The sequence below is a fragment of the Diabrotica virgifera genome, chromosome 6, assembly GCF_917563875.1.
Source record: "Diabrotica virgifera virgifera chromosome 6, PGI_DIABVI_V3a".
In the NCBI taxonomy this organism is placed as follows: Eukaryota; Metazoa; Arthropoda; class Insecta; order Coleoptera; family Chrysomelidae; genus Diabrotica; species Diabrotica virgifera.
In genome coordinates this window covers 109,511,580-109,538,272 of record NC_065448.1, presented here as the reverse complement: position 1 = coordinate 109,538,272, position 26,693 = coordinate 109,511,580, and the positions used below count along the sequence as shown (strand labels likewise).

The 26,693-nt window shown below is 33.3% G+C and overlaps 1 protein-coding gene across 4 annotated transcripts in view; it reads left to right on the top strand.

Annotated features, from left to right (window-relative positions):
• LOC114327940 (zinc finger protein 85) overlaps positions 1–14,525 on the top strand; it is a 63,973-nt gene extending 49,448 nt beyond the window's left edge. For 2 of the 4 annotated variants that reach the window (XM_028276664.2, XM_028276661.2), the window contains exons 7-8: positions 84–290; positions 14,081–14,525. In XM_028276664.2, coding sequence (XP_028132465.1) covers positions 84–290; positions 14,081–14,391 — 518 coding nt within the window. In that variant the 3' untranslated portion in view covers positions 14,392–14,525. The remainder of the gene's footprint in view (positions 1–83; positions 291–14,080) is intronic. The other 2 variants (XM_028276662.2, XM_028276663.2) reach the window with 2 other exon arrangements.
• Positions 14,526–26,693: the final 12,168 nt, after the last annotated feature.

The window sequence follows — 26,693 nt, the reverse complement described above, 5'->3', positions numbered from 1 at the left end:
CATAGCGTGGAGGATGGGGTACACGACATTTTTACAATGTAGATACTCCAACTCCATGGCCTGACCCTACTTATTTGTTTTAGAAAAGGGAAAAACAGCAATGTGTATATATTGCAATAAGGAATACAGTAATTTTAAGTGGTTATTTAAACACGAACAAGAACATAAGGAAAATGGTGATGTTAAAGAGGAAAATACAGTTGTTTATACCTGCGATACTTGTAATAAATCTTTCGACACTGAAGTTAATCTAAAAGATCACGAGAAATCGGAACATCCTAAAGAATTAGGTAAGTTTTGAGCAACAATTTATTATTTCTTACTCATATAATCGACTTATATTCCTGTTTAAATTTTAAAGTAGTTCCCGAGAAATTATCCATTATTTCCGGCAGTAATTTCGCTTGAATTTTGTCTTCTTCTTCTTTTTCTTTTTTCTAGCATGATCGATCATGCTAGTAGGCTACCTACTGCCTGTTCATTGCCATCAAGTCTTCCCCGGACGATGAGGTCCAGCATTCTCGCCATCGTTTTGGTGATCTACCCTGTGGTCTTTTACCTACTGGATTATTCGTTTTTGCGCTTTTAACGAGTGCCCTATCCTTCATTCTCATATGTTTGTTCCAATATCTTCGTCTCTGTCTGACCGACCTTCCTATGTCCTGTATTCCACAGTTTTGTCTGATGTTTTCACTTCTTATTCTGTCACGTACAGTTTTGCCTTGTATACTTCTTAGTGTTCTCATTTCAACTGTTCTCATAGTTTGTAACGTTCTATTTGTGTCTGGTCTTGTTTCTTCCGCATATGTTATAATAGGTCTTATTGTTGTTTTATATATTTTGACTTTACTTTCAGTATTTAGATATTTGTTCTTCCATACGATTTCTTTTAGTCATCCCGAGATTCTAGCTGCTTTCATTTTTTGTTCTATGTCCTCTTTTGAGAGATTTCAATAGCTTGTTATTTCCGCTCCAAGATATTTGAAGTTATTCATCTGTTCCACAGTTTTGGAGTCATTTTCTAATTTGCATCTTATCGGTTCTTTGGAAATTACTAGGCACTTAGTCTTCTCGGTGTTGATGAGCATTTAGTTCTTTAGCTTTAGTATTAAATGCATGCAGTAGCCTTTGATGATTGTCTTCAGAATCGGCGATAAGGACAGCATCGTCAGCGTAGCAAACTACTCTAAAGAATGTGTTACCCATCTTAAATCCAGCTGTTGTCAAATGTCCTACTCTTATTTTTGCTTTACATTGTTTATTAATATCGTGTACTAGGTTAGTTAGCCTGTGGTTTAGCTCTTTTTCTCCCATTATTTCTAACACGTTCTTTAATCGCACCCTGTCAAAAGCCTTGGTTATATCGACGATTCACATATATGCAAGTTTACTAAATTCTATGGATTTTTCCGCTATCTGTCTGATAACAAATATTGCATCAGTGGTAGGCCCATTTTTCCGGAAACCTTGTGCTTCCCGTATGGTTATAGTTTTGGCGATTTCTTCCAGTATAGTTTTTGCGAATGCTTTGAGAGTGCTGTTAAGCAGTGTTATTCCCCTATAGTTTTCTGGATGTGTTTTCTCTCCCTTTCTTGAAAAAGTAAATTTGTATTTGAATTGTAATTTTATATTTTGTAAGATAATCTATTTTGATAACAAGTGCAATTTTTTTTCCACGATTTACATTTACGAAGAAAAATTAAATTAATTAAAATATTTGGGCTGCACAATATGAATTAATTAATTAATTTATGATTATAATGAAGCTTAATTTTTCATTACAAACTGGAACTTTATGATAAAATAATAGAAAATCTTAAACTTGTTTTTAATTATTTAACACGTTGACGGACAGAACATCTATAGACGTCTAATTTCCATTGATGTAATGTGACACAACGTCTAAAGATGTCATTTTTTAAAATAACGATTTGTGACAAAAAATGTCACATTACATCTACAGATGCATATTAAATGTGGCACGATGTCCATGGTCGTCGTCCACATGTTTACAAAAAATGTTAAAAAACTCAACTCAAAAAATTCAACAATTCCCCTAATCTACTTTGCAAAATACAAAATAATGTCACAACACTTGCTTATACCAGTGGCGGCTCGTGACCTCAGTATGCGGGTAGGCGACATGTATCCACAAATTATATTTTTTCTGACTTCGTCATTATTTAACATATTAGATAAAGAAATATGTCCATCTAAAGTACTGTCAATAGTTTGATTATTTTTTTCTAACCGTTTTAAACCTAAGCAATTGTTTAAATGTTCTTTCGAAGATTCATGTTTTTTGATACTAGCTGATAAATTTTTCAAATATGAATATCCCTGACTCATTCAAACACTATTTTGCTTCAAATTTTAGAGCAACAGGCAAGGCCAACAAAAAAGTGAATTTATCTACTCTATGTCATATTATGTATAAGTTTTTAGTTTGTGAAAACTGTCATTATAGATAGCAGTGCGTGAAGTGTTTAAAGTGTGCGTGAAGTAACAATGTATTTTAAATGGGACTTACTTTTTCGCACTGTTTTTGACACACTTTCATATAATCATCAATAACAGACGCTAAATACCTTGGCCTCCACCTTGACCAACGTCTTACTTGGAAAAAACATATACAGACTAAAAGAAGACAACTAGACTTAAAATTTCGGCAAATGTATTGGCTCCTTGGACGCAGATCAAAACTCAACATCCAAAACAAAATTCTTCTGTACAAAGCAATACTCAAACGTATTTGGTACTACGGACTACACCTCTGGGGCTGTGCAAAGTTAACATCACTGAATATCATACAAAGATTTCAGTCTAAGGTTCTAAGATCAATAGTGGATGCACCATGGTATGTAACTAATCAAACACTTCACGAAGACTTAAATATACCTTTCATCAGTAGAAGAGTAGACACTTCAGCGCACTTTAACCTTTGAACCCTCGCGATACAGCATCGCGCGTGACTGTCGATGCAGCAGACCGCGTGACTCCGACGTGTAGGGGTGACGTCATTGGGGTAACTTGTCGGGACTTGTCGGGTGACGTCAGTGGGGTGACTTGACCGGACTTGTCGGGTGACGTCAGTGGGGTGACTTGACGGGTCCTGTCGGGTGACGTCATTGGGCCACAGCCCGATTAATTATTTTATTTATTTGTAATTATTTGTTAGTCCTTATAATAGTCTAAAGTATGTCAATAACCTTTAATATTAAATATAAAATTTTCCTTACGGGGGACACGAACCAAGTACTAGGGCATCCGTTACTAGATACACATTCCGCTAACCCACGCAAACGCTTGCTAGACACGGGTAATATAAGGTATAAATAAAAAACAAATACGTAAGTAAAAATTGTAAAGAAAATTACTACATACTTAAATGTATTATAAAATAATTAATATATTCCTAAATTTTAGAAGAAACAATCGTAAATAGGTACATTTATACAAAAACACAAAAGCATGTAGGTACCTACACATAAGTATTACTGTATATGAAGAAGCTTCTATAACAGGACAAAGGGATATTAATCTTCTAAGCAGCTCAATGTACATGCAAGATATCGCTTGAAAACCTATTGCGAATAGATGAAAAATCAAACACATCATACCACAGGTCATCCTCACATTATGACCAAACCACCGAACGTGTCTAAGTATAGGTACCTACACGGCTCTCGTCTCTCACACAGATACACACAGATGACCTACAATATTCCTATATAATTATGGGTATTAACCAGCGAATTCTTACAGTATGACCAAACCAACAAACATCCTTTATAATCTTAAAAGTCAATATACAATATTCTTTTTTGTGATTTAATCAATGAGCATGAAACAGTCTTACAGTATAACCAAACAATAAAAACCTATCTTACTCGATAAAGATATCAGCTGAACGATCACTGCTCAACATGGACCTTATATGAACGATCACTACTATACATAGGCCTCCATTGAACGCGCACAGCTATTATTCTGTATATGCCTATCATATGTATGAAACTTACTAAATCGAGAGGGTATTGTGAGCTGCATACTTTATTTTATCTACGACAATTCAGGTAATACTCTCCAATGAACGTACATTACTATACGCCGCTATTATTCTGTATATGCCTATCATTTTAGTGAATATTACTGAAGTATTGTGATTTGCGTACTATATTTTATCTACGGCAAGTGTGTAATATTATGTTTTTACAGGTTGATATTGAACATCTTCGATAAGAAAGATATGTTGGTCATAGACGGTTCTTCGATAGCCATCAGGCAACAATTTCCCCTGATCATGTTTATAAAACATACGGAATGCACTGTATATACTAACCCAAGCTGACAACATACTTTGCAGATATGGATCACGATCAGCTTATAGGTTTATGTACGATTCCCTTCGTAAAGGTACATAGGCGTGCATCCGCGTGGGATAAAAGTCGACCGTCCTTTTTATACTCCGAATAAGAGGACCATCAAATATTCAAAGTTAAAATGTGTCATGGCGAGAAAATAAAATTATATACAGTTTATGTGCGTAAAATATAAACGGTAATACAGGGTAATAACGAAAAAAAATATGTTAATGTACAAAAACGATATCCAACAGTATTGTCGTAAAGAAAAGGGATGTCGTAAAGGTCTTAACGTTAAATCATCTAAATAGCTTAATTTAGCGAGACAAATGATACATCGATGTTAGCATATACATGACAGTCGACTGTCATGTAAATGACACGTACTGTGCTACACGACAATTTTAAAACATTGATTTGACAGACCAATACTTGACGGTTGCGGCAAAGAAGTTGACATGACAAACAAAAAGAAAAAGAATTTACAGCAACATGACAAACGAAAAGGAGAAGAAGAAGTGACAAACGAAAAGAAGAAGTGACAAATCGAAAAGAAGATGAAGAAGAATTGACAAACTGTAAAAAAGAAGAAGAATTGGCAGTTAATATTGAACGTTGACAGACCGCAAAGAAGAAGAAGAAGTAAACGTGACAAACGAAAAAAAGAAGAAATGACAATGGCTCAGCACAATGAAGAAGTGACAAATCGAAAAAAGAAGAAGAAGAATTGACAGAAACATGACAAACGAAAAGAAGAAGAAGGATTGACAAACGAAAAGAAGAAGAAGGCTCAACACAATGAAGAATAATTTAAAAATCGAAAAGAAGAAGAATTGACAACATGATAAACGAAAAGAAGAAAAAGAATTGACGGCAACATGACAAACGTAAAGAAGAAGAAGTGACAATAGCTCAGCACAATGAAGAATAATTGACAAATCGAAAAGAAGAAGAAGAATTGATAACAACATAACAAACGAAAAGAAGAAGAAGAAGAAGAACTGACAGACCGAAAAGAAGAAGAAGTGACAATGGCTCGACACAAAAAAAGAAGAAGAAATTAAATACGATTTAATTAATTATAAAAAGTTTCATTTCACATCTAATACTAGTATTAAATAGAATTTCATTAGTCACACAAAACGAATGTGTCAGCGGTCGTAAGGCACATTCCTCATCTCATATTACACCTGTAACATTATATTGCAATAGTAAGAATGTAGGGCAATGACCGCAAAAAAGCAACGATTATATTTTTTGCAACATCGCCAGAAACACCTTGCAAATTTCAATAGCGGAAATTAAAACTGCAAATTCTAGAAATAATATTCACATGTCGTTTAATTTATGTCGCATTTAATCTGATGGTGCAAAATTAGCAAGAATGTATAATATGACAATGATGCATTAAAACCGCAAGTTCGAACAAAAAAGCATCGATTATATTTTTTAGTATACGATTTTCATCATTATGACATAACATTGTAGACGAACGAAACGAACAGGGAAATCAGTGTAGAGTGAGCACATCTTAAATAAGGTAAATGATTCTTATTTCTGCAATTCTTTTTTAGTAAATATGTAGTGATAAATATAATTTTATTTCTTTTAACATTTCCATTTAACATTTATTAAGATAATAGCATTTGATTTTTACGGTCTATTTCTAAATTCGGCGTTGCACCTATCCGCATATTGTTGATTGATTTTACGTTTTATTTAAAAAATAATAGCTTTAATGACACATTTCTAAAGTACTCCTTCTTTTATCGTTTCCTTGTTATGCAAATAAATGAGAGAGGTTGTTGCTATCCACAAAAGGATAATAATATTTTATTTTATGGTTTATTTTTTGTTTCTAATTTAATCTAAATGTATTTTTATGTGTTGTTTTTTTTTTATAAATTGTATGTTTCATTTGTCCTTATATTTTTGATCGATTTTACGTTTTATTTAAAAAATTATAGCTTTTTATCCGTAATACTTCTTCTGTTTAGCAATATATTATCAATCACAGCTAATATTTATTTTTTAATAGCGTGATAATAATAATGTTGCATTTGTACACGTCCCAGCGTATTTTTTTACTTTATAAAAATATATTGACAATCCTACTAATGCATTGGGTTAGTAAATAACACTATGCGTTTTTTATTATTTTTATTTAAATTATTTCATACGAGTACATTGTTAAAGTTAGTAATAATTAAAAAACTAGCCAATTTATTTTAACATTTTCATCCATGGATCTAACGGAATAACGGTTAAATGAAGGTGTCTCGTATTCTATGTCTGTGCGCTATTTAAATTGTTGGCAGATTATTCATTACTATTACGACGTTTTTTCTAATTTTTCTATGCATTTTCAAAACGACTTCGACGACGTGTTTGCTCATTTTTAAACAAAGGTTTGATGGTTTTATTACATTTATCCCGGAATGCTTGATATGTCAAATATCCTGGAGAAACTCTATGAATACCGGTGACCTCTTATATTTTTTATAGTTGAGGCTGTCCTTTGTCGTAAAGTCTTGAGGATTCTTATAAAATAGTAAATTGTTTAGCCCACAAGTAGTTTTGTGCTTGTTATCGTTAATCAGTACATTTTTAGGAGCAAATTTGATGTTTTTTGCCCATTATCCTTTTATCAGTTTTCCAAACACACTGTGGACCTTAAGCTCTATCAATATCTGGGAATAATACCAATATTTTAGAAGGTGTACATCTTCTTCTTCATCTGTGCTCTCATCACCCTTCCATTTTTATATCTTCACCGCTTTTACGCATAAACATTCCTTTTTTCATCGTAAATTTTATTTAATGAGATAGAAGTTCTTTTTCATCAGCTTGCATTTTCCGAGAACTTTGTACTTTTCTCTCACTATTGCGGCACGTTTGTTTACCTGAACCGCTCTACTGAAGACATGTTAATAAATGAATTCTCACATGAATGACTTTGAATCTTTGTATATTTATACTTCTGTGCCCTTCTGTTAGTGTGTCTCTGATGACGTCTGAACGTCTCAGGTAATCTTTGTGGTCGTCTGTGCCTTTTGTTAGCGTGTCTCTGATGACGTCTGTACGTCTCTGGTACACTTCTATGGTCGTCTGTGCCTTCTGTTAGCGTGTCTCTGATCACGTCATATTTAACGCCAAATGTCATGTCCTGTGTCAAACGACACGTCCTGCGTCGAATGTAACGTCATTCACGTCACGTCTTTCACGTCATATTTCACGACAAATGTCAAGTCATTAACGTAACGTCATTCACGTCACATCATTCACGTCACGTCACACACGTCACGTCATTCATGTCACGTCATTCGCGTCACATCATTCACGTCACGTCACTCATGTCACGTCATACACGTCACGTCATACACGTCACGTCATTCACGATTACACAAACATTCACGACGACCACAAAGATTACCTGAGACGTTCAGACGTCATCAGAGACACACTAACAGAAGGGCACAGAAGTATAAATATACAAAGATTCAAAGTCATTCATGTGAGAATTCATTTATTAACATGTCTTCAGTAGAGCGGTTCAGGTAAACAAACGTGCCGCAATAGTGAGAGAAAAGTACAAAGTTCTCGGAAAATGCAAGCTGATGAAAAAGAACTTCTATCTCATTAAATAAAATTTACGATGAAAAAAGGAATGTTTATGCGTAAAAGCGGTGAAGATATAAAAATGGAAGGGTGATGAGAGCACACATGAAGAAGAAGATGAACACCTTCTAAAATATTGGTATTATTCCCAGATATTGATAGAGCTTAAGGTCCACAGTGTGTTTGGAAAACTGATAAAAGGATAATGGGCAAAAAACATCAAATTTGCTCCTAAAAATGTACTGATTAACGATAACAAGCACAAAACTACTTGTGGGCTAAACAATTTACTATTTTATAAGAATCCTCAAGACTTTACGACAAAGGACAGCCTCAACTATAAAAAATATAAGAGGTCACCGGTATTCATAGAGTTTCTCCAGGATATTTGACATATCAAGCATTCCGGGATAAATGTAATAAAACCATCAAACCTTTGTTTAAAAATGAGCAAACACGTCGTCGAAGTCGTTTTGAAAATGCATAGAAAAATTAGAAAAAACGTCGTAATAGTAATGAATAATCTGCCAACAATTTAAATAGCGCACAGACATAGAATACGAGACACCTTCATTTAACCGTTATTCCGTTAGATCCATGGATGAAAATGTTAAAATAAATTGGCTAGTTTTTTAATTATTACTAACTTTAACAATGTACTCGTATGAAATAATTTAAATAAAAATAATAAAAAACGCATAGTGTTATTTACTAACCCAATGCATTAGTAGGATTGTCAATATATTTTTATAAAGTAAAAAAATACGCTGGGACGTGTACAAATGCAACATTATTATTATCACGCTATTAAAAAATAAATATTAGCTGTGATTGATAATATATTGCTAAACAGAAGAAGTATTGCGGATAAAAAGCTATAATTTTTTAAATAAAACGTAAAATCGATCAAAAATATAAGGACAAATGAAACATACAATTTATAAAAAAAAACAACACATAAAAATACATTTAGATTAAATTAGAAACAAAAAATAAACCATAAAATAAAATATTATTATCCTTTTGTGGATAGCAACAACCTCTCTCATTTATTTGCATAACAAGGAAACGATAAAAGAAGGAGTACTTTAGAAATGTGTCATTAAAGCTATTATTTTTTAAATAAAACGTAAAATCAATCAACAGTATGCGGATAGGTGCAACGCCGAATTTAGAAATAGACCGTAAAAATCAAATGCTATTATCTTAATAAATGTTAAATGGAAATGTTAAAAGAAATAAAATTATATTTATCACTACATATTTACTAAAAAAGAATTGCAGAAATAAGAATCATTTACCTTATTTAAGATGTGCTCACTCTACACTGATTTCCCTGTTCGTTTCGTTCGTCTACAATGTTATGTCATAATGATGAAAATCGTATACTAAAAAATATAATCGATGCTTTTTTGTTCGAACTTGCGGTTTTAATGCATCATTGTCATATTATACATTCTTGCTAATTTTGCACCATCAGATTAAATGCGACATAAATTAAACGACATGTGAATATTATTTCTAGAATTTGCAGTTTTAATTTCCGCTATTGAAATTTGCAAGGTGTTTCTGGCGATGTTGCAAAAAATATAATCGTTGCTTTTTTGCGGTCATTGCCCTACATTCTTACTATTGCAATATAATGTTACAGGTGTAATATGAGATGAGGAATGTGCCTTACGACCGCTGACACATTCGTTTTGTGTGACTAATGAAATTCTATTTAATACTAGTATTAGATGTGAAATGAAACTTTTTATAATTAATTAAATCGTATTTAATTTCTTCTTCTTTTTTTGTGTCGAGCCATTGTCACTTCTTCTTCTTTTCGGTCTGTCAGTTCTTCTTCTTCTTCTTCTTTTCGTTTGTTATGTTGTTATCAATTCTTCTTCTTCTTTTCGATTTGTCAATTATTCTTCATTGTGCTGAGCTATTGTCACTTCTTCTTCTTTACGTTTGTCATGTTGCCGTCAATTCTTTTTCTTCTTTTCGTTTATCATGTTGTCAATTCTTCTTCTTTTCGATTTTTAAATTATTCTTCATTGTGTTGAGCCTTCTTCTTCTTTTCGTTTGTCAATCCTTCTTCTTCTTTTCGTTTGTCATGTTTCTGTCAATTCTTCTTCTTCTTTTTTCGATTTGTCACTTCTTCATTGTGCTGAGCCATTGTCATTTCTTCTTTTTTTCGTTTGTCACGTTTACTTCTTCTTCTTCTTTGCGGTCTGTCAACGTTCAATATTAACTGCCAATTCTTCTTCTTTTTTACAGTTTGTCAATTCTTCTTCATCTTCTTTTCGATTTGTCACTTCTTCTTTTCGTTTGTCACTTCTTCTTCTCCTTTTCGTTTGTCATGTTGCTGTAAATTCTTTTTCTTTTTGTTTGTCATGTCAACTTCTTTGCCGCAGCCGTCAAGTATTGGTCTGTCAAATCAATGTTTTAAAATTGTCGTGTAGCACAGTACGTGTCATTTACATGACAGTCGACTGTCATGTATATGCTAACATCGATGTATCATTTGTCTCGCTAAATTAAGCTATTTAGATGATTTAACGTTAAGACCTTTACGACATCCCTTTTCTTTACGACAATACTGTTGGATATCGTTTTTGTACATTAACATATTTTTTTTCGTTATTACCCTGTATTACCGTTTATATTTTACGCACATAAACTGTATATAATTTTATTTTCTCGCCATGACACATTTTAACTTTGAATATTTGATGGTCCTCTTATTCGGAGTATAAAAAGGACGGTCGACTTTTATCCCACGCGGATGCACGCCTATGTACCTTTACGAAGGGAATCGTACATAAACCTATAAGCTGATCGTGATCCATATCTGCAAAGTATGTTGTCAGCTTGGGTTAGTATATACAGTGCATTCCGTATGTTTTATAAACATGATCAGGGGAAATTGTTGCCTGATGGCTATCGAAGAACCGTCTATGACCAACATATCTTTCTTATCGAAGATGTTCAATATCAACCTGTAAAAACATAATATTACACACTTGCCGTAGATAAAATATAGTACGCAAATCACAATACTTCAGTAATATTCACTAAAATGATAGGCATATACAGAATAATAGCGGCGTATAGTAATGTACGTTCATTGGAGAGTATTACCTGAATTGTCGTAGATAAAATAAAGTATGCAGCTCACAATACCCTCTCGATTTAGTAAGTTTCATACATATGATAGGCATATACAGAATAATAGCTGTGCGCGTTCAATGGAGGCCTATGTATAGTAGTGATCGTTCATATAAGGTCCATGTTGAGCAGTGATCGTTCAGCTGATATCTTTATCGAGTAAGATAGGTTTTTATTGTTTGGTTATACTGTAAGACTGTTTCATGCTCATTGATTAAATCACAAAAAAGAATATTGTATATTGACTTTTAAGATTATAAAGGATGTTTGTTGGTTTGGTCATACTGTAAGAATTCGCTGGTTAATACCCATAATTATATAGGAATATTGTAGGTCATCTGTGTGTATCTGTGTGAGAGACGAGAGCCGTGTAGGTACCTACACTTAGACACGTTCGGTGGTTTGGTCATAATGTGAGGATGACCTGTGGTATGATGTGTTTGATTTTTCATCTATTCGCAATAGGTTTTCAAGCGATATCTTGCATGTACATTGAGCTGCTTAGAAGATTAATATCCCTTTGTCCTGTTATAGAAGCTTCTTCATATACAGTAATACTTATGTGTAGGTACCTACATGCTTTTGTGTTTTTGTATAAATGTACCTATTTACGATTGTTTCTTCTAAAATTTAGGAATATATTAATTATTTTATAATACATTTAAGTATGTAGTAATTTTCTTTACAATTTTTACTTACGTATTTGTTTTTTATTTATACCTTATATTACCCGTGTCTAGCAAGCGTTTGCGTGGGTTAGCGGAATGTGTATCTAGTAACGGATGCCCTAGTACTTGGTTCGTGTCCCCCGTAAGGAAAATTTTATATTTAATATTAAAGGTTATTGACATACTTTAGACTATTATAAGGACTAACAAATAATTACAAATAAATAAAATAATTAATCGGGCTGTGGCCCAATGACGTCACCCGACAGGACCCGTCAAGTCACCCCACTGACGTCACCCGACAAGTCCGGTCAAGTCACCCCACTGACGTCACCCGACAAGTCCCGACAAGTTACCCCAATGACGTCACCCCTACACGTCGGAGTCACGCGGTCTGCTGCATCGACAGTCACGCGCGATGCTCTATCGCGAGGGTTCAAAGGTTAAAGTGCGCTGAAGTGTCTACTCTTCTACTTTCATCAGAGAAGAAATCCATCGAGCCTCGGAATCACAAAGCGAGCGTACCATTCACCATGACAATGAGTTAGTAAGGGAATTATTCCATAATGGTCCTGTCACAAGGAGACTAGATAGAACCTGGCCTCAGGACCTATTTTAAAACTTTAACATAAATAGAATAAGATGAGACATCATTGGAAGTCTCTTCTTCATGCCCAAAAACATGGAACAAATTTACTTAATACTCATTTAATGATGTAGATTGTAAATAAACATAATTACATAAAAAAAACTTTCATATAATCAAATATCCTTAACTTTCGCGTTGTCATGGTGATGACATAATGAGCAATAAATTACGACAAAAGTTTTGACAGTTTTGTGGTTTGAAAGAAGTTAGAATTTTTAAATATCAAAGTTCTAAAAATTGTGGAATAGAAATAAATTCCAGTGACGGAGAGTTACAGTTTTTTTTATTTGTTCATCATGATAAAATATTGTATGAAACTGTGCGTGAAGTACTTTTTGCGAACTTACGCGATGTATACTCTAAACATCGCGTGCGTTCGCAAAAAGCATACTTCACGAACTGTTTCATAAATAATTATTTTAAAATAACTTCCGCTTAACCATTTATGGTTTTCATACCATATTGTTTTAAACGATCTCGAAAATGGTCGATTGTCTTTCTTCTTATCTGTTAATAAAATTTTTAAATTTGGTAAAGGCCAACCCATTGAAATAATTTCTAATCTTTCTTGATTTTGGCGCCTTGCGTCTCGATCAAACTGCAGATTATATTGTTTAAAATATTCATTTTATTTTACTATAGGCGGTTTCCCCAACGACAAATAGTAGTTTATTCGATGAATAAAAATATTCGGCCAATAAAACTAACACACCTTCGTTTCACCAACGTCAAATATGACTTATTTTATTTGTCCCAAATAAAGATTTACTCTTCGAATAAATTGACAAGTTAACCTCGCTTTAAATTTTAAATATCTATATAATCAAATGTAACAAAGAAAATTCGTCATTTTAACTTTAAATTATCAAAATTGTATTGAAACACAATAAAAATAAAATATAATCGACTGATAAATTTTATTCTACCAATAACTATTCACAGATTTATTTTTGTTGTTGGTGAATTATTACTAAATTAAAATACCCTTCAATAAACCAATCTTAAATTTGCCTGTTTATTATTCACTTTTCATAAACAAATTTAAATTGTTCTACCTATTTTTATTGAATACACCTACTAACAGCCCAAATCAAAAAACAATTTAAAATGGTTTAGTTTCACAACACACAAGAGAATCAACTGAGATGTGATCGATTTTGTTATGCTGAAGGCCTGTAGGCTCCAAAATCTGGTGCCTAATTCCCTAAAAAATTCGTGGAAATGATGGCCCAGTACCGCCAGAATTTACGGGATTTAGCTGGCGTAAAGAGCGAGATGGCACATAAATTCTGTTGTTCTATTCTAGGCGCAGTTTAAAAGTGCCTTACCAATAAATAATATAGAATCTTAATACTACTACTACAAGGGGCGTACAATAATTATAATTTCGGGGAGAAATTAAAAAGTAGCTTTTTTTATTGTAGGTATTGTGTCAAAATTTAACAATTTTGAAATAAGTAATTTATATTAATAATTTATATTATTGTACATTTGAAGAGGTTAGGCGGCGCCTACCTTGCCTACCCTGACCGGCCGCCCCTGGCTTATACATTTGACGCACTGTTCGTCAACGTGTTAATAAAGTTATTTACTGACATATAATTATTGTACTGTATATTTTTAAGATATTTCCTGGTCGTCATGTCTCCAAACAGGATTAAAGGAAACAGAAAAGCAAGATCTCATACAAAAACATGCTACGGGTGATTTTATTACAAAATATTCACTGGAGCTCCAGCAACACGAGGTTATTAGCAATATTCAAAAACAAATCTGTTGTGGCCTTTCGGCTATAGATAGTTATTTAAATAAAGTTAGTAAAAATAAAGAAGAATCCAATTCATTAGATATTCTTAATCTTGTAGATTCAGCCAAAATATTTGCAGATCTCTATTACATTGTTTCCAAGGACGATGTGGACAGCAAAAGTACTTAGTCTGTGGTGTTTATGTATTGTGTTTATCCTTTTATTTATTTATTTATTTATTGTGATATATTATTTAAATGTAGTCTAGTGTAATATAAATGTTTTATATTTATTCATAATATATGCTATTCAAAATATACAAAGATTTTCTAACTAAGTTTGTTGACTGATCCAATTATTTTACATATTAGTATAAGAGCTGTGAGACATTTTTGAGTAGGTATTTTAGGCAACCTGAAAATTTTTCAGGTGACTCTTCCATGAGAGCCTAATACAAAAATGCCGGTCTGGCTGGAAGGTAGCGGTTATTTTCCCCAAAAATCCCCCCCCCCCAAATTTAAAAAAGGGTAAAAATTGTTATTAATACAAAAAATATCATTGACGTGACTTTAAAGTAAATTTAAATATTCAAATATAAAGAAAATAAACAGCGATTTTACTTGCATGGGCGCCCCAGTATTATTTTCAGGGGATGCATCTGAACTTCAGAAGATTTCATCTGAATCTCTACATACTATTAACGAGTATAAAATATACAACTATACATACAAAGCTATGTACATTCCTTCCGGACAGGGAAGTACAATTATTATTTTGACAGGGTATTTTTAATATTAAAAATAAATATTCTAAAAAGACAGGTTTTTTTTTGGTGAAATTTTCCAACTGACATGTGATCGAACAAGTTACGCGTGCATATAAATGAAAAGCGCTGTAGGTAAACATGAGTGTGAGAAAGAGCGTATACCGATAGCTGTTTGCGTCCTCTGTTGTAACTGAGCGAGTCCGTTCGCTCGAGAAAAATCACATAACCTGTCGTTCCCATGTTGTTGTGCCGCGAAACGTCAGAGTAATTATTATATATTATAGTTTTTTAAGTAACTTTTTGTTAATTAAAGGAAAATAATACGTACTATACAATAGATTTTGCAAATACGAACCTAGAAGAGCCCCCCTATTTTCCGAACTGCACCTCGAGGCATCTGCTCGGCGAAGAAACAAGATATTACAAAACTGCTTCCCTTGATGCCTGAAAATAGGAAACGTTTTTGGTTGGACTTGCCTGAAAGTGATGTTCCTGACTTGTGTGTTTCAGACGACATCCCTAGTTGAGAAAAGGGTGTGTGTGTTCCTAACTGTAAAACATATTTTTTTTGTTTTGGCTTAAACTTTTTTATGAACGCATTGTTATATTATATAGATACAGGTCTCAAAATTTTATTCATTTTTAATGTTGACACAAATCCTTGCTAAAGTTGTTTTATTCTAATAACTTATAATCCTGTATTTTTAATGTAGCATACCTTGAATTTTATAGGCCTAATTACAATAGTTTCACTCTAACTCAAGCTAAATATTATGATTTTTTTGTTGAAATACGTTTGTGTATATTTCAATTAGCAAATAAGCACTATTTAACTTTTTAAGAAAGCATTATATTATAACAAACATTTTCAAACAAGACTATTAAATGTAGTTTTAGATTTCAATTAAAAATAGTAAAATGTGTTCTTTCTTAAATAGTCCGTCTCTAAGTATATTTTGAGTAACATTCTATGAATAAATTTTGCAAAAACTCCTGGGTGTTTACCTTTTTTAAACCCTAAATGTTTTTTTAGTTTTAAAGTAAAATACATAATGAGCCACCATGGGAGTTAAGGTTTTTATGTTACGGTTTGCACTACTGTTTGGAGGTAACAAGGCCTTAAGTGCCATTTTTATGCCCAAAAAAAGCCAAAAACAATTTTTTTTAACAAAACTTGTTTTTTATTTATTTTTATTAAATTATTAAGGCCTTTAAACGTACATTTTAGAGAAAAAAAGTTGTGAAAAAGTATATTTCACGTTTTATTGAATATCTCCGTTTCAAGTAAATTGGAGTTAAGGCTTTCTTCCTAAGCAGGGCAGAAAAGCGCTATAGGTAAACAGGAGTGTGAGAAAGAGCGTATACCGATAGCTGTTTGCGTCCTCTGTTGTAGCTGAGCGAGTCCGTTCGCTCGAGAAAAATCACATGACCTGTCGTTCCCATGTTGTTGTGCCGCGAAACGTCAGAGTAATTATTATATATTATAGTTTTTTAAGTAACTTTTTGTTAATTAAAGGAAAATAATACGTACTATACAATAGATTTTGCAAATACGATAGAAAAAGGCAGATTTATTATTATAAAGATATAGGTAGAAAAGTATAAAAGTATAAACTAAATTAATTCTGTGTCCAAATCTTGTACTTCTTCTTCAAACTTCTCATCTGAGCTTAAATATTCACTGTCTTCTTCTTTGTCAGACTCCCCTCGAGACTCAGATTCCTCTTCTACATGATCTGTAAATGGTTGTAATATGTATTTAGAATTAATTAGAAATTAATTAGTGATTAATTAATTGAGTTGCTACGTATTCTCTGTCCTTTTATACGGAGTCAAAGCCTGGAAAATCACGGTCGCATCTGAAGATATACTTGCCATTGTTGAGATGTGGTGTTATCGAATAATGTAAAAAATATCATGGACGCAACACGTAACAAACACGGAAACATTAAGAAAGATAAAATGCAAAACAAATACTCAACACTATGAAGGAAAGAAAAATGAGCTACTTTGGTCATATACTAAGAAATAAAAAACGTGATGTAATTTATAATATAAGGAAAAGTATTAATTATTAGTTATATAAGTAAGAATACGTAGCAACTCAATTAATTAATTAATAATTAATTTTTAATTAATTCTAAATACATATTTACAACTATTTACAGATCAGGTAGAAGAGGAATCTGAGTCTCGAGGGGCGTCTGACGAAGAAGAAGAGAATGAATATTTATTTTGGCTCATTTTTCTTTCCTTTATAGTGTTGAGTGTTTCTTTTGCCTTTTTCATCTTTCTTAATGTTTCCGTGTTTTTTACGTGTTGTGTTCATGATATTTTTTACATTATTCAATAACACCACATCTCAACAATGGCGAGTCTTTATTCAGATGCCCCCGTCATTGTCCAGGCTTCGACTCCGTATAAAAGGACAGAGAACACGTATTAATTCAATTAAATTATCGCTAATTAATTTTTAATTAATTCTAAATACATATTACAACTATTTACAGATCATGTAGAAGAGGAATCTGAGTCTCGAGGGGAGTCTGAGGAAGAAGAAGACAGTGAATATTTAAGCTCAGATGAGGAGTTTGAAGAACAAGTACAAGATTCGGACACAGAATTAATTTAGTTTATACTTTAATACTTTTCTACCTATATATTTATAATAATAAATCAGTCTTTTTCTATCATATTTGCAAAATCTATTGTATAGTACGTATTATTTTCCTTTAATTAAGAAAAAGTTACTTAAAAAACTATAATATATAATAATTACGCTAACGTTTCGAGGCACAACAACATGGGATCGCCAGGTCACGTGATTTTTCTCGAGCGAACGGACTCGCTCAGGTACAACAGAGGACGCAAACAGCTATCGGTAACGCTCTTTCTCACACTGCTGCTTATTTATAGCGCTTTTCATTTATATGTACGCGTAATTTGTTTGATCACATGGCAGTTGGAAAATTTCACCAAAAAAAACTGTCTTTTTTAGAATATTTATTTTTAATATTAAAAAATACCCTGTCAAAATAATCATTGTACTTCCCTGTCCGGAAGGAATGTACATAGCTTTGCATGTATAGTTGTATATTTTATACTCGTTAATAGTATGTACAGATTCAGATGAAATCTTCTGAAGTTCAGATGCATCCCCTGAAAATAATCCTGGGGCGCCCATGCAAGTATCTTGCAGAGTTAAAATCGCCCTCAAATCGCCTGGCCTGTTTATTTTCTTTATATTTGAATATTTAAATTTACTTTAAAGTCACGTCAATGATATTTTTTGTAATAACAATTTTTACCCTTTTTTTAACTTTGGGGGGATTTTTGGGAAAATAACCGCTACCCTCCAGCCAGACCGGCATTTTTGTATTAGGCTATCATGGAAGAGTCACCTGAAAAATTTTCAGGTTGCCTAAAATACCTACTCAAAAATGTCTCACAGCTCTTGGACCATATGGTTGTACATATCGAAAAAAGTGTTTTAAGTGACACAAGTTTCTTTTAATAAACGCACAAGAAAGGGATTACGTTGACAATGATCATGCAATGACGGTCACATTTAACTAACAGAGACACTGTACTGTCGACATAGTCTTGGTTGATCTCATTTGGATGTCGCCCATGCCAAGGTTTACACATCCAATTATTCCAATTGCGCATTTTTTGTTGCTTAGAAAGATGATTTATGTGCATTTCTGATTCTACTACTACACAAATTGCGCGATACAAAGTAAATGTCACAGTGTGCTTCTTAAGAGAAGTTCTTAAATTGGCAACCTGTTTTTCTAATTTTTCACCTATTGTATATCCATAAGTCCTCTTCCTCCTGGATACCGCAGTAATGGTGTTCTCTCTACTGCACTTTGTTTTTGTACCTTCGTAAGAAGTGTTCTGAATTTCCTCATGAGACTTGCTATATCCGTTTTCGACCAGTTTACAATACCAAATGAGTAGTTAAGCCATAAGAAGAACATATGTACCTACGTATTTAAATAAGTATTTGCCTTTAACAAATTTTTACTATTAAGATATGATGGATTTAGCTGTCGTACTCTTCGTACGAATTCGAAAGTTAGTTGAGTTTTCATTTGATTACTGTCAATTCTTCGCGTTAGCTTTACTTAATCCATACTGGTTTTGGCCATCTTGTATTTCGAAACATCCGGACTGAACCTTTCTTCTCACTATATTTAGAACACGGCGCTTGTCTAGTCCAAAGTGCATACTGATATCATTCGAGAAGGTTTCGATAGTTTTAGCACCTGATCTAGGTGAATTCGACTAGAAGCCAGTAACGTCAAATCATCCATATACACTGACCGGCACAAAAAACGGCCAGCCCAAAAAATGGGTAATATTTGATGTCTTGAATTTCCTAAACCTGTTGTCCGATTTAAGTGATTTTTTTAATATTTTATAGCCTTATTCTTGAACAAAATTTCTGTAATAATATTCTTGCTGGATAGGTAAACTATCATTTTATACCGGGTGTACCAATCAAACTGTGTTTTATTCTCAAAGTTCACCACACTTTATGGAATATTCTAGCATTTATAAAATACTGAAATCAAAACTGAACTATAGCCTCAGATTTTAATAACATTTTGTTTTTTGATTCATTCGCTTATGTTGGATAATAAAAAAGTTAGGTACTTTAATAACTAGCCATGTTCTTAATTAATACAGGGTGTTTCTAAATATGTGCGGCAAACTTTAAAAAGTAAATCTTGCATGAAAAAATAATGGCCGTTTGCTTTATAAACACATATCCGCAAATGCTTCGTTTCGGAGATACTGGATGTTGAATTATTTTCTTACAAACTGACGATTTATTTATTGCTCTAAAACCGGTTGAGATATGAAAATCAAATTTGGTAGGATTTAAGATACAGTTATTGCATATTTTTTGACATGCAATTAAGAATTTTATATTCTCCATTGGCACGCATACGGGTAATGTGATGGATAATATTACCCGCATGCACGCCAATGGTGAATATAAAAATCTTAATTGTATGTCAAAAAATGCGCAATAACAACCTCTTAAAACCTGCCAAATTTTATTTGCATATCTCAACTGGTTTTTAGAGCAATAAATAAATCGTCAGTTTGTAAGAAAAAATTCAACATCCCGTATATCGGAAACGAAGCATTTGCGGGCATATGTTTATAAGCAAACGGTCAATATTTATGCAGAATTATTCCTTAAAATTTATCGCACTTATTTAGAAACACCCTGTATTAATGAAGAACATGGCTAGTTGTTAAAGTACCTAACTTTTTTATTATTCAACATAAGCGAATTAATCAAAAAACAGAATGTTAAGAAAACCTGAGGCTATAGTTGGGTTTTATTGTCAATATTTTATAAATGCTAGAATATTCCACAGGGTGTGGTGAACTTTGAGAAAAAAACACAGTTTGATTGGTACACCCGATATACAATGATAATTTACCTGTCTAGCAACAATTTTATTACAGCAATATTGTTAAAAGATAAGACTATAATATATTTAAAAAATCACTTTTTTTTATTAATGGCTTTGACATAGCCGATTAGCCAGACTATTTGTTTTTTTTATGGTATTACAATAACAATTTTAAGTTAATATCTAAGCCTACTTATTATCTAAATTTACAGGGTGTTATAATATATTAATGGATACATTTTTCAATTTTGTGTGATAATTTTACAATTTTTAATTTTATTATCTAAGCCTATTTAAAATTTAAATTTACAGGACGTTACATATTCGTAAATACATTTTAACGTCTGCTTATTTTTTGGAAAAAGAATTTCGTTTCAATTGACAGGTAAAGGACAATTTAGATGATCAGATAGACAAAAAAATCACTTAAATCGGACAGCAGCTTCAGGAGATTCAAGACATCAAAAATTACCCATTTTGTGGGGTGGCCGTTTTTTGTGCCGGTCAGTGTATAACAGCTGTTTAAGCTTCGTCACAACAGTATTGTAATTCTTGATGCTAAAACCTGAGTCAGTGGAGATCAGTAGCTGAGATAGTGGGTTCATAGCTAGACCGAACCACAGTGGACTTAACAGTCCCGTTGGAAAAGATTCCGGGTAATTGGGGTACCTTCAGTTTCGATATTGTTGTCACCAGACATTTGAAGGTAAATTTTAGTCTTCCACTCCATCATTATAGGCTTTAGAAAAGTATGCATTATATTATCATCAACCTTATATTTAATTTAATTATACTTACTTCATGACTGAATATCTGTCCCTGAGACACACGACTGAATTTAAAATATAATATGATTCTTCAAACCCTTTATTTCCCTCATCATGACCAAAACGCAGTAAGTTTAACTAACCAACAAAGAGGCGTCATGATGGTTGTTTTCGATTATCTTCGGAGGTATCTATTATCAGTTATTTATCTTCAAATGATATGACCAACCGTACAAGATGATCTCGTATATATCTTACTTTGCTTCAGACAACATTTTATATTGTTTCCGTCAACAACAAAAATGTATAGGCAAATTGTGATAGAGCCTTCTCCGAGATTTATTCCAAAAATTCTTTGGGGATCTAATCCAAATCAATCTTTACATTCTTATGAATTAAACAATTTTACATAATATGCACTGCTTCAGTCAACTTCTTTGCTACTAAGTTTATACGTCAGTTATCTTTAGATTTTGCAAAAGATTATCCAGAAGTGTCTCAAATTATCTGATATCCCAGAGAACGGCAGTTCTCGCCAGTGGCGCACAACCTCCCTACATGCTATATTATAATATATACACGAAATTTTCGATTTTCTAAATCTGACTGAATTGAAAAATGGGCAAAATTTAATGTTAAAGTTTAGGAAAAGACTCACCCATCCATGTGTCAACCGTCCATTTTGGTCCAAGGGTGTGGATTTTACGGCCCTCCCCTACGGATTTAGGGTCTGTTCTTCGTTCTGGTCCTCAAAACTCCCAAAAAGTACAAAACTTTAAGTCAGACCTCAGCGGCTTCTGATAGTACCTACTGATCATTACCTTTCCAATGCATGTATAATTTTGAAAATCGGTTATACCATTCAAAAGTTACCGAGCTCAAAAATATGACTCAATCTATTTAAAAAAGAGAAAATGTTTGTGAATATGTATGTATGTACTAGGGCGGTCCGATAAGTACTTGGTCTTCAAAAGAAAAATGAAAATTTTGAAAAAGTGGTGATTTATTTTTGAACTTAGTCTCTTTTTAGTTCAATAAACTTGACCCAACGATTCCCCACATTCTTTAATCCGTCTGAAAGATACCTTTTCTCGAGGTCTGCAAAGTAGGCGTCCTTGGCGGTGATGAACTCTTTATTCGACTTAAATTTCTGCCCGGAGAGTGACTTTTTTAAGTTTGGAAACAAAAAGAAGTCGTACAGGCCCAAATCTGGAGAACGCGCTGGATGAAACAGCAGTTTGTAGTCCATTTCGACCAATTTGGCCATGGCGATACCGGAGGTGTGAGCCGGACCGTTGTCATGGTGAAAGACTATTTTTTCTTCGCCAATTGGGGCCGTTTTTTCTGAAATTCGGGGTGATCTGAATTTTCTGAAATTCATCCTAAAGCCCTATGATCGTTTTGCACTTTTCTAGGAAGTGAATATAGATCACACCTTGTGAAACTCAAAAAATGGTGTCCATCAGCTTTCCGGCCGATTGGACAGTCTTCGCCCTCCTCGGAGCACGTTCACGGGGTGACGTCCACTGTATCAACTATTCCTTGGTCTCTGGTGTATACCAGTGGAACCATGTTAACGATGGTTAGGAAACAACGTATAAACTCATTTGGATTATCCTTAAACAGCATAAGACACTGCTCTGAAGTTGTCTCATGGTTGAGTTTATTGTTCGGAGATAGAAAATGCGGCAGCCATCGCGCCGACAGCTTTTTTATGCTCAAAATATTATGCAAGGTATGGCCAACGAGATCTTTGCAGATGTCTACTGTCTCAGCTATCTCACGCACCTTCAGTGAGCGGTCTACCAATACGAAATCGTGGATTTCTTTCACGTTATCCTCAGTGGTAGCCGTTTTCTGGGTACCTGGGAGTAACTTATCAGAAACCGAGGTACCACCACGTTGAAACTTGTTAAACCAATTTTTGACGGTTTCCATCGAAGGATAAGATTCACGGCATATTTTTTTCTGGTAGTATATATCTTAGGTTCAAAGAGAGACAGGAAAACCGCAAATGCGGTTTTCAATCAATAGCGTTTGATTTAAGCTTTCAAATGGTGTCTAAGTGGTCAGGATCGGACATGCCCACGGCTCAGTATAGCCGAAAAATGAAAAATTTACCTTTAAAAATTTTGGTTTTTGGACAATTACTCAAAATTTCAACCTACAAATTGTGCCAATAACTGAGCGTTTGTAGGAGGACTATAGACGTGCCTAACTGTGTATTACCTGATATCTGGGACAATTCGAATTTTTAAGTTATATGCCTCATAAGTATGATCAAATCTAGTTCCAATAGGAAAAACAGTTTTTCAAGCTCACTTAATCCTATAATACCTTCCATTATCATATATGACCTTAGATGCATCAGACACTAATTCTAAGTACCTACCTTTCGAACTTATGTTTAATGATCAAAATTGGTTAAGCAATGTTGAAGTTGTCCAGCGCCAAAGTATAATCCATTGAATCATTATCGCCGATTTGTTTTAGATGTAGTTGTTACGACGCTAAATTTGATCGGTCAATCCGAGTTCATTTGTCAGCCATCACAATATTGTTTTAAATCTATTCCGAATAGAAAAAAAAATAGTATTAATTCGATGCACACAAAGAATTATATTGAAAAAAAAGTATTGGGATGGCTGGGATATGAACTTGGATTGCCCTATCACAAGTCTAATGTCGTAACCACTAGATCATTTGGACGATAATGCGAAAAAGGCGACAATTTATAACGCTTACCGTGTAATCGAGAAACATTACATTCAAGTTTATACATTAAATTTATAAAAAAAAACTTTGAAAAACTCCTGATACAAGAATAAAAAACCGCTAAACGCCGGAAAATGAGTGGCGCACACAATATTCCAGCTACAAAGGAGCCGATATGAATATTAGATACGTGGCGCGAAAATGTATTTTCATTTTGATGGAAAATAAAATTATAGTTTTATTTTGAAAGATTTTCCATAATTGCTAAATTTTATGTAAAACGCGCCAAAAAATATTAACTTTGATACATAGAGTTTACATTTTGAAGCTCTTTTGTGCCGCGTTTTACTTCAAATTTAGCAAATATGAAAAAATCTTTCAAAATAAAACTATAATTTTATTTTCGATCAAAATGAAAATATATTTTTGCGCCACGATTTAGAATGATTTTCATAAGATCTTCATTAGGCGAGCGGCAGGCACTCATAAAATGACCAGGTACTGACCACGGAGAGGTGAATGTCTAATTTTAGTCATACTGTATGTTTTTGATGGTGCTGAAAACTAAAATGAGGTTTAATTTGAATTTTATTTGAGGAAACATTGTCAAAATCGCAATTTTACCCTAAAAATAAAAAAAAATGAAATCACGTTTTTTCGCGTTTACCTCGCTACAACTCTGTTCCATTTTAATATTTTTTTTCTGAAATTTTTACAGTATATAGTTCCAACATTGCTGAAGACAACGGTATCTGTTTCAACCTTTCAGTCTTATTCTGATAAAGGTTATGAATTTTTTAAAGTAAAAGGTGCAGATTTGTGCATTGCAAGGTTTAATCGCAAAAGTTGAGTGGCTAAATTTGAAATTTGGCTTTTCAATCACGTTCATGTTAAAACAAAGAGTACAACGAAATTTTTTCTAGAAAGTTTTAGATCAAAATGTTTTATAGAAAGAAAATAGTGCAACTTTTAATATCGACATTAGAAATCCCCAAAATAACATTATTTTTAGAGATACTGACCATGGGGTGAATGACTAATTTTGGTCTTACATTATGTTTTTGACGGTGTTGAAAACGAAAACAACATTTATTTTAACTTTTAGGTGGAGAATATTCTCAAAATCGCAATTTTACCCCAAAAATAAAAAATAATGATATCACATTTTTTTGCGTTTAGCTCGCTACAACTCTATTCTATTTTAATATTTTTTTTTCTAAACATTGTACAGTATATATTTCTCACTTTTCTGAAGGCAATATCTGTTTCAAGCTTTTATTCTTATTTTAATAAAAGTTATGAATTTTTTAAAGTACAAGGTGCATATTCGTGAATTGCAAATTTCAATCGCAAAAGTTGAGTGACGAAATTTGAAATTTATCTTATTAATCCTCCTCCTCAGTCGTTTCCTCATTGCTGAGTGTGATTACCTATAATACGAGCAACTATCTCTTTCCATTGGCTTCTGTCCTGAGCTTCCCTCATGGATTCAGAGAATGTTTTTCCACTGGCTTTCTGTCCTTGATCCGTCCATCGAGTAGGTGAGAGCGACCTCTACTTCTGCGCCCTTCAACGTTTCCCGAAATTATAACTCTCTCAAGATTATCATCACTTCTTCTTGCAATATGGCCGAAAAATTTTAAGACTGTGGAGAGGCAAATAGAGGAAAGCCTAGTCTGAATATTAAGCTCTTGGAGGATTGAGTGATTTGTTCTGTGTTCCGTCCATGAGATCCGAAGCATTCTTCTCCAGCACCACATTTCAAAGGCGTCAATCCTTTTTCTGTCGTCCGATTTCATTGTCCATGTTTCGGATCCATAATTAAATATGGGAAAAATTAAGGCACGTACTAATCTTATTTTGGTGTTCTTCTACAAGGAGCGATCTTTCCAGATTTTCGATCATCGACTCATAGCGTTTTTGGCCATGCCTATTCTCCTACGTATTTCTGTTTCACAAATTTCCATTTTTTATTAATCACATTTATGTTAAAACATAGAGTACAAAGAAGTTTTCTGGAAAGTTTTAGATACAAATGTTTTATAGAAAAAAAATAGTGCAACTTTTAATATAGACGTTATACATTAGGCCGGGCCGAAAAAGGGCAAAAAAATTTTTTTGGGAAATTTTAAACGGGCTAGTAAAAAAAAGCTGTGTATGGTAGTCCTAATTCTGTGTACCAAACATAGGCCGAATTAAATCTCCTCGGACACAAGGAAAATTAACTTTTCAACTCGGTCAACGATTTCGTTTCACCACGATCTGCTCGCAAAGGCCAATTTCATCACTTTACATCGACTTCTCACTTTTTAAAAACTGGACTGTATTCTTCAGATATTCATTACACAGTGACCATTTTTTCTCTCCACAAAATCAGACTCAACATTCTCATCCCCACCATCTATTTTTCTCCACCAATCACAAACATCCTCTCTACCCACAACATCCATATTTTCATTTCTTAAGAACCAATTTATTTTCGATACAACTTTTCCATTTTGTTAAATTCTAGGAGACACCAAATTACTTTCGTTGTTTCTAAATGCTAAACAAAAAGCCTTATAACTATTCTAAACTCAATAAAGTTTATTGTCTCTCCTTCTCCGAATCATTTACAAATGTCCTATTGTCGATTCCAACGCGAAATAAAATGTACTTTCTAATCTTCTCGCACCATTGTTTGAATCCGTTCTGAGACCCATTAACAAATCACTTAAGGATTTCATTTTCCGCGAAAAAACTGTTTACTAACTAAATTATAATATTTACAATTTTTGGTCATATACAGGGCGATGAAAATCTATG